Source organism: Neodiprion fabricii, chromosome 3 (genome assembly GCF_021155785.1).
Source record: "Neodiprion fabricii isolate iyNeoFabr1 chromosome 3, iyNeoFabr1.1, whole genome shotgun sequence".
NCBI lineage: Eukaryota > Metazoa > Arthropoda > Insecta > Hymenoptera > Diprionidae > Neodiprion > Neodiprion fabricii.
Genome location: NC_060241.1, coordinates 8867217 through 8877247, shown reverse-complemented (window position 1 = coordinate 8877247; position 10031 = coordinate 8867217). Strand labels below are relative to the sequence as shown.

The 10031-nt window shown below is 37.5% G+C and overlaps 1 protein-coding gene across 4 annotated transcripts; it reads left to right on the top strand.

Annotated features, from left to right (window-relative positions):
- The first annotated feature begins 2354 nt into the window (after positions 1-2354).
- On the top strand, positions 2355-8941 carry LOC124178693. Of its 4 annotated transcripts, none has more exons than XM_046562250.1 (4): positions 2355-2793; positions 3363-7022; positions 7561-7951; positions 8021-8941. In XM_046562250.1, exons 2-4 carry the CDS (start codon positions 4956-4958, stop codon positions 8323-8325), a joined length of 2763 nt encoding a protein of 920 aa, XP_046418206.1. In that variant the 5' UTR covers positions 2355-2793; positions 3363-4955; the 3' UTR covers positions 8326-8941. The 4 variants fall into 4 exon arrangements, with proteins under 4 accessions (XP_046418206.1, XP_046418205.1, XP_046418208.1 ...); XM_046562251.1 differs by lacking the exon at positions 2355-2793 and having other exon boundaries at positions 5625-5748; positions 6194-7022; XM_046562249.1 differs by having other exon boundaries at positions 2355-7022.
- Positions 8942-10031: the final 1090 nt, after the last annotated feature.

Genomic DNA, 10031 nt, shown 5'->3' with positions numbered 1-10031 from the left:
ATCATATTCGTATTAAAATTTTTTTGTTTCAACGATATGAAACTTTATGTATGATTTGTTTTCTTACACACGGACGTGGTCATGTTTTTAAGAATTCTGTGCCAGTGACATGCTCAGAAATTGAGATGGAAAATAAAAACGCCGAAGTAGTTCAGGTTAAATGAAGTTTTTAATTTTTTGAACTATTTTTTTGAACGCCCATCTTTTTTGGCAGGTTATGCACATTTTTTTGTTCGTTTTTTCTTAAATTCCGTAGGATTGCCATGGAAACCTGAATTCAACAGGTCAAAAAAAATTATAAGCCTGGGCTGAAAAGTCAGTTTTGTAATGTAAAAATTCGTCTCTATTGAACATCATTTATAGTGGCCAAACTATAGTACTATATTAACTTGACGGTAAAAATTCACATGATACTTTTGCAGAGAACTCAAATGCTCTACAAATTTAGAGAAACAGAAATCTAATATCTTCCCCGTGTTATTTTAAATAGGGGAAAATTTGAGTTCTCAGAGCGACATTTCGAAATTGGTTTTATAAGAGACATCTTTTAGTGAGGATTCCTTCCGGCTGTATGTGAAAAGAGTTTTACAAGTGAAAGCCCGAAAAAATTTCTGTGAGTTATACTTACACTTGTATGTTCTTTATTGTTAGTTATAAGACTCGGTAACCGAGTTCTCTATTTGAGGTTTTATTTTTTTTTTTAGAAAATGTGATATTTCTAAAATCGAATATTTTAATCTCGACCCGAAGTTCACTGACAACTAAGTGAAGAAGAATACGTTATTGCATGCTTGTTCAGTATAATTACTGATCTAATATTCGGGGAAAAGTTTTTTTCAAATATTTCGAGTGAGAAATTCACTTGCATTTTGATGACTAACTGATGAAATTTTACAATTTAGATTATAGATTCAGTCTGCAAGGATGATTTTATAAAATCAACGAAAATATCCTGATTTGCAATTTATAATCTGGCCGTTTTTAAAACGATAATTGAAGCGAAATAATAGTATCAGAATTACAGATCTTAGTATTATAAATTTATTTATCAATTCAATCATTTACAATGACAACAGAGCGTTACAAATTAAATATGCGAGTTCTTATCGTTACGTACATACATCATTATATGAATTACGTTGTGATCGGTTCAAAATTATCATCACATTCTAATCAATGCATGATAAATTTCATAGAAATATAACATTACGTGTTTTAAACCTATATGTTACACCTATCCCTCTAACAGAAATACTTGGATGAAATTTTTTTTTTTTCATGTTTTAAATTTTTTTTTTCTATTCCACTATATCGCTAGTATTATTATCAAATCGTTCACGTTACTTTCACGGCCTTCAACATTTATTGTCAATCGAAAGAATTACTAGTTGCCGTCGAAGAAAGATGGAGAAACTTTGAAATATGTCTTAGGATTAAGAAATTTACAAAAATGGAGAAACTGAAAAATTCTTAAGAATTAAGATATCGGTACAAGCATAAGTCTTAGTCAATAACTTGCGTACCATTTGTCGTAAGATGAGATAAGCTCTTTTGAAAGAGACGCTCAAGTCACGTCAAAAACTTACACAAGTGTCGTAAGCTGCATGTGGCGATCGGATGTGTCCGGTGCGTCATTCAAATTTCCTCCGTTTCCTGATATGTTGTCAGTCTCCTTTTCGGTGCACGTGGTATCTTTGTTATACAAAAATAACCCGTTCAGTAATGAACTGACTCAGGGAACGGCTCGCGAACCTTCACAGAATCCTGAATCGATGACCAGCGGGTCGCGGAACCTGACCTTCTTGGGACTGGCTTTTCTGTTTCGATCGAAGATCCTTCCCCAGCCGTCTTGCCCGTCAGCCTGCGGCGAACGGATGCAACTTCCGCCTCGCTCTTGACCATTCTTCTCCTTGTCTTTTGGTAGCGATGACCAGATCGCACCGCCTTCCACGGTGCAGGTCGTAAACGTTATCTCTCCGTTTCTGTCCCTCCCTTGCACTACGTAGCTGTAGGATGGACGTTTGGTTCTCAAACCCGCCGTCTTGTGAAAGCTACAAGAGGGACGTGGGTTGCTCGAACATGAAGCCCTGGAACGGAAAGCGCTGCCCGAACTCTTGGCGGTGATCGAGATGGGCCGATTCTCTTTTTCGTCGTCCTCGTTGCATTCCAGTGCCTCCACCAGCTTCTTCACGAAGTTCGCAGAAGTCGAGGATGAGTAGCTTGACATTACCTTCTCCGGATCACGACATTTCGCCATCAGTTCCTTGATTATTTCTTCCACAGAACTTCTGGTTGGAGATCGTTGCTTGTGCCTTCGTATTATCTTTTCCATCACAGTCGACTTCCTTGCGAGGGGTTTATCACTCATGTAATAGTTGGGACAGCTGCAAATGTAATGTCCATGCAATGGTATGTAATCTCAGTACAATACCATGAAATATTCGTGTAATATCATGCAATAGTAGTGTAACGCCGTGTAATACTGTGCGATAGTTATGTAATACCCTGTAATAGTCATGCAATATCATGCAAATACCATGTAATAGTCGTGTAATATTATGTAATGGTGGTTGCAATAGTCATGAAATACCATGAAATACCTGTGTAATACAGCATGTAATAGTCATGTAATACCTGCGCGCGCAGTACCAAGCGCATGCGCTTTACAGTGTTTACCGGATTCGTGACATAACCTTGAAATTCGTATTGGCAACTGTTTGTATAACCTATGGACCGTTATTTCTCGACTTGATTGTGTGAGTCTGCCGGCTACAACACGTGAATGACGGAAAGGTACGTACTTAATTTAATCTGTCGCTTAGATCTGGCAAATATTCAATTATTTCTTGCTGACCTGTACAAAAGTTACAGGCAATTGAATTTCAGCGGTTTTTGTTATATAAATATAAGTAAATATACCTTAGCATGGGTGACGTGATATTGTTGTAATTTCCGATCCGTTGTATTGCTTCTAAGTTTGCGTCAATCCAAGAGAAAAGAAAGAATATGACCTAATTTTTTTACCACCTACCAATTTATGAAATGAAAAATAAAAGAAAAATCCTAACTGTCGCATAGTGCAGGACAGAATCATCTACAAGTGCTCAAAAATTGTGACACACTATCAATTATTTCAATTAAATTCCAAATAGATTCAATAATTATGCGTTTTTCAATTGACTTCATGAAAACATACGATTTCGTTGAAAGTTCTAAGAAATCAGATCTCTATCAGTTTGTCCTGGTTCCTTACTCATTGTTCATTCCAGAAGTGTCACAAATTGTACTATATTTTGGAATCAATCACTCTAGTTGACATTCACAATGTCAGCAGGTAACTGTGATGTTTGATCTAAAACTAGCTTGGAGTTAGGCATGGAGGAATCAGCGAGCAAGGCAGAAAAGGAGAGTATGGCGAAGACCATCGCTGGAAATGTTAAAGAACAAAAGTTTTGGGTCGTAATTAGGAAGGAACTTGGAGTTGATCCACCGTTGTACCTGAAGCATCTCCTCACCTGTCTGGGTTTCGATTCAGCGGCCGCTCTGAAAAACCTTTCAAGCGAAGCCTTTCTAGAAATGGAGAAATTTGCCCAAACTGACATGCTGGGATTGTTAGGCGAAGATGGTTACACAAAATCAGACTTCTTCGGTATCTACAGTAATACACCTGAACAATTCCGCATACTACGAGGACATAGGTTTTGCCTCTTCGAAATTCAGAAGTATATTATAGAAAAGGGGTTGAACCATTTTGCTACGGCCGAACAGGATATTAATGAAAAATTAACTAACATCAAAGCAAAAAAAGAAACCAAGGAAACGCTAAAAGCTGTATCGGGAAAAAAATCAGATCCACAGTCACGAAAATCACAGGACTTATTGAGTGAAGAAGATCAATTATACATGCTCATTAAAAATTGGTTTTCTAAGCAACCAGATGGTGAAGAAACCTTCAAAGATTATTTAGAAAGCCCTAAAAATCGGTATATAGAGGTATCTGTCAAAGAAGACGTTGACGAAGAAATTACCTATTCGGGGAAAATATCGTGTTGCCTGTGTAAAACTAAAATTACCGCGCATAAAGCCGAATACGGGAAATCAGTACCGAGGAAAACTCGTTGGGTATGTCAAAATTTTATGAAGCACGTAAAGGAAAAACATTTGACTTTGAACCCTGTGGAAAATTCGAAGGAAAATTTATTTCCTCGCAAGCATAACAATAGCAATAAAATTGATACAAAATCGGGTCAGGCGGAAAAAAATACAGCAAATGTTCTCAAAAACGTCGTCGCTAACACTACAGCTTTTACTTCTAGTTGTAAAAAGGTTCAACCCGAGGTTCAACCACTTATTACGGATGTATTCGATAAAGGCACCAATGACAATGATAACTGGAATACAAATGCTAGTTTGAGCGACAGTATCGCAAACAAGAACCAGAAGCTCGGCCAAAATTTACCAAGAATTATCGAAGACGTGAAATTAGTCACACCCGTTGAAATAAGAAGGGATATTATTAAAATTGAAAAAAGCAGGGGAAAAAGGCATATTACTAGAGAAATTGAGAGTGATGACGAAACGGAAGCGAAACCTACTAAACGGTCGAAAAATCGAATTGAAAGCGATGAAGAACTCGAAGTATCTGCACGTGACAAGCCAAATGATGAATCGGATGTTAGATCACAAGCTGTGATAGTTGAAAGTACAAATGATGAGTTACAGGGGGAATTCAACCTCGGAATAATGTAAAAGGGGTTCTTTGTTCCGAGAAAATTCTATCAACCCCATTGACTAGTAATACCAAAAATACTAAGACTATAGATACAAAAAGTTCCGACTGTGAAAAAAAAATTAAAAAAGATCTAAGAACTAGAAGTGACAAATCCTACCGACAAAGAGTGAAGAGTATTACTACAGAGAGAACGATTCCATATTATTTTCCAACATTGAACGAAATGGAATTGCTGTTGAAATATAATGCAGAATTAAAGGATTGCGTGAAAAATTTATTAGCACAATCGGCATCGAAAAAATTAACGAAGTCTTGTCCAACAGTCAATGAAAACAGTAAAAGTAACTTGTTAGTACGAAAATTGATGAGAATTTCTGACAAACAAAGTCAGGCCGAATCTTGCGGGAACAGATACGATTGCACAGTGAAAAAGTTTGCATCGTATATTTTCATGATTGGTGGAAGATTGTCGTACGAAACGTTATGCGCGAACTTGCCTCTACCATCCCCCTCATCTGTCAGTCGGTATTTGTTAGAAAACGGACCAGACATCATTGAAGGGCAGCTTCGATTGCAGGAATTGAAAAATTACTTAATCAAGGCCGACCTGCCTCTAGTCATATGGGTAAGCGAAGATGCGACGCGTATTACTGGCACCGTGCAATATGACCCAAAAACTAACCAATTAATTGGGTTGGTATTACCAACAGATAAAAATGGAATGCCTAAGTGCAAATCTTTCATGGCAACGTCACCAAAAGTAATGGAAGAAACGATGCAAAATATTCCAATTGCTTCTTTGGCGTACACAATTATGGCACAGCCTTTACAAAAAAATGCGGCGTCATTTTGTCTGTGCATATTTGGAACCGACAATAAATTCACAGCCGAACACGTGCTTAACAGATTCCAATTTATTTACGAACAATGTCAGCAATTCGGAATAAGAGTATTAGGATTTTCTTCGGATGGTGATCCAAGATTGTTAAAAGCGATGAGGATTGAAAGCCAAATAGGTATTTCGAATCTTGATTTACTCTTTGGTAAAGAAAATTGGACATGGTTCAACAGTGAATTTTGCAGTGAGTACTTTGTTTGCCAGGATACTGTACACATTGGTACAAAGCTAAGAAATCGCTTCATCAAAAACTCAATTGTTCTGCCGATGGGAAACAATATAGCGACTGTTAGTCACCTGAAACTATTGATACAGTCACAATCTAAAGACAAACACCAGATAACTTATTCTGACTTGGACCCAAAGGATAAAATGAATTTCCCTTCTGTTCAAAAAATATGTCAAGAAAATGTCAGAAAATTACTCAATGATACAGTACCTGGCAGCGAAGGAACATGTCAGTATTTGAAAATACTACATAACACCGTAGTTTCATACATCGATTCTGAATTAACGCCGTTGGAAAGAATATTTAGCATCTGGTATTCTGTGTTTTGTTTAAGGATGTGGCGTGCATGGATTTCGGCAAATGACAGTTACACTTTGGGCAAAAATTTTATAACTTCCAACTGTTACACATGCATTGAAATAAATGCTCATACGCTTATTGACGTCATCATACGCCTGAGAGATTCGGACCAACCAGAACTCTTCCTGCCATCTTTATATAGTAGTCAACCATGTGAAAGCTTTTTCCGACAAGTCCGTTCAATGTCATCCACGTACTCGACTATTGTCAACTGCAGCATGATGGACATCATTCATCGTCTCAATAGAATTCAAGTACAAAATGAAATCATCATCGAAGAGTCAGAAAATATTATATTTCCAAGATTTAGGGAGAGAAAAAGTGTAATCAATGTCAACACATATCCACTACCTTCTAATCAAGAAATACAGAAAACCGTTGAAGACGCGAAATGTCGAGCTATTGAAGATCTCGGGAACCTTGGTATATTTTTCAACAATATCTTATGTACACTGCCTTTTTCTGCAAAGTCTATTCAACTAGACTCAGACGACGAATCTGACAGCGAAGAAATCAGCGAGGAAACGGAGAGCGCAAATGAAGACACTATATCTGCAGAACTTGAACATGATATGATTACGTTGCAGTCTGTAACAGGAACTTTGGAACTCAAAAATTACTCCACCCAAACAGTTCAACTAAATGAAACGAGTCCATTTGCAGTCGTGCGTGATTCGTCGCAAGCCGAATACGTCGTTAGAAAATCGTCCATTTGTTGGCTGCTTAATAAAACCAAGCACCGTTTAAGTAGCGACAGACTTCAGAGAGTACGAGAAATCGAACTGCCGCATTTGTCCAAGAAGGTACTTATTAGCTTGATATTAACTCTTCCTAAATAAGTAATGAATATCTTTCCTTATGACCCAGACTCATTAAAATACTGCGGAAAATGTCCTACCTACACCTAGAAAAAAAATATAATGCAGCATTATTCTATGGTAAATGTATAACCCCAACGAATAGAGTTGTATAATTTATGCGGCAATTGGTTGAGATTCTAAATTTTTAGGAGGTTGAAGTTCGTAACGTTAACGAGACGATACAATTTGAAGAAAATCGCCATTTTGCAACTTTAGAATTTTTTAGAAATGCAGTAATCAATAAATAGTGGCTTGAATCAAGCAAAGTCAACCCACATCAGAACTACAGCCTCTGTAAAGCAATTACGAAGTTGAAAAACATAGTTTTTTTTCAAATAATGTGTCGTTACGTTAACGTTACGAACTTCAACCTCATAAATTTTTTAGATTCCATCATTGGCACATCCTGTCGTTGTGATGACTACAAAAAGTGTTAATTTTCAACTTCTTGGTTCTCCGTATAATGTTATTGTTTTTCTAGGAATCAGCTACTAGATCAAATACTGTCGAAGAGAATCCGGAAATAAGTATAGGGACATGGATGCTTTTTAGAGAAGACACTGAGGCAGAAACGAAATACAGAGTAGGCCTTGTTCTTGGATTCGTCTATCTAACTGGAAAAACAGACCCACAAAGAGAATACTCCAGATTAAGCGCTGACGTCAATAATGAAAGTATTGGCGTACTATGTACCTGGTATAGATTAATAAGTTCTAGTCTCCGTCCGGCACCAGTGGGGTCACATGATTACAAATGCATTTCTGGATATATGCGAACTTTACCAACACCACAGATAGTTGATGGGCATATTTTTTATTCGGATTTAGTTTTGAAACTAATCCTCGAGATTATTCCTACAACTTCACTCCAAGGTAATACTGCTGTGAAAAAATTTCATTTGAAATCATTGCACGTCTGGTTACAACGTTTTGAATTTTCAGGTAAAGATGCAAATATCGGAAATTTTGTGCTGATCGAATTTCTCACCAAAAAAACCAAAAAATACTACATCGGCGTTGTTAAAAGTATCCAATCAAGAGACAGAGATTGCGAGGAAGATTATGAAGTCAAATTCATGCGAAAAGTGACGAATTCGTCGAGCTCCATATTCGTTTTTCCAGATGTGGACGATACAAGTTATGTAACAGGAGATCAAATAAAGCTAATTCTGAGCAACCCGAAAATTGACCGAAGACGTCATCATGTATTCAGTGATTCTGATTTGTTAGAGTACGCTGTGATTTAAAAGTTAATTGAAGATCGTCTCAATTGCTAAAAAATATATATAATTATGTATCGTTAACCTCTCCAGAGTACTATTAGCATAAATATACAGAGAATATTATTATAATATATAAATTATGGTTGCGTTGAATTATTCTTTACTATATTTAAAGGTTGATTTGCAAATTTTATTATGAAATTTAGAGGGTAAAAGAGGTTATAAAAAAATAGTTGCAATAAACTATTTAATGTAATTCAAGCAAGACTTCAGGGATGCAATTAATGACAGTGAGACAAAAACCATTGTTAATAGGTATACTGAGAAATACTCATCTTACAGTAATATAATGTGTATCTATATAAATATATAATAGTCATGTAATAGTCTTGTAATAGTTGTATAATTAGTATGCAATAGTCATGCAATGGTCATGTAATTCATGTAATACTATGTGTAATACATATGCAATACGTATGTAATACTTGTGCACTATCTGTGGAATACGTGCAATACTTATGGGATACTTATGCAATACATGCAATACTATTGTAATCCCTATGCCATACATGTAATACCAGTGTAATAACTATGTAATATGTGAAATACATATGCAATGGTGTCATACTTGGGACAGTCATTATGAGAGTGGTAAGCCCCTCGCTTCCTTGACGACACGAAGAAGCGGTTCAGGTCCTCCGCGTCCAATTCGTCTTCGAGAAAATTGTCCCTCTTTTCTGTCTCTTCGGATTTCATTTGGCTATCGGTCAGGATCTCTTCAATATCACTCAGCCACTTTTCGCCCTGCGTTTTCACCGGGCAATTAAATTTTTTCGGAGTCGATGTGGCTAGTGGTAGTATTTGCTCAGCGTTTTCGAAGCTTGGAATTTCCGACAACGAGACTTCGCTATCGTCGACGTTATCCTCGGGCGGTTCCTGGTCTTCTGAACTAGACTTCTTCGCCGGAGCGAATTCCTCGACGCGAATTACGCTGTCGGTGACCATCTCGTCTTCCTTCAGGTTTTCTAGTTTCTCCGTAGGAACAGGCGGAAGGACCAGATTCAAGTTCTCTACCTTCCGTGACCGTGACATTTTCGGCAATGTCTTACTCACGTGCATCTTCGAGTAAGCCGCTGACAGTTTCATGATCTCCCCACGCATGTCTAATTCCGGACGTGGAGACAGTTGTGCGGCCCTTGTCAAAATCGGCATTGCACCGGCTGTAAAAATATAATGATACAATTTTAAATAAGACACCGTTTGTCAGCCGCCACGAAATTGATTTTTCCAAAGAAACGAGACGTTAAATTCAATTTATTTCCCGAATTTGAGAATCTAGTTTTCCGAAAATCATGAGGTTAAAATTTCTAATTTTTCTTTTACCTTTTCTTTTCATACAAAGGTACGTTCGTTGCAAATATTTCAATACCCGGAACATAGATCCTTCAGACGATGAGTATGGAGCATTCAATTAAAGATTTGAACCGCGTATCTAACTGTCGGTCAACTTGGTTCGTTTACACCGCTTTTTTGTAATGCCACATCGATTCTTACCTTCCATTGCCGCACTGTGCTTTTTGCAGAGTTTGCCCAAGCGTGTCCTAGTCGATTGATAGCTCTTCCAAGGGGATGGGCGGCTCAGGATCGGTCGTGGTGCAGTCATCAGCCTACCTCTACACCTATTCTTAAACGAATCGGGCACCGTCAGCCGCTCGGATGATTTCTTGGCC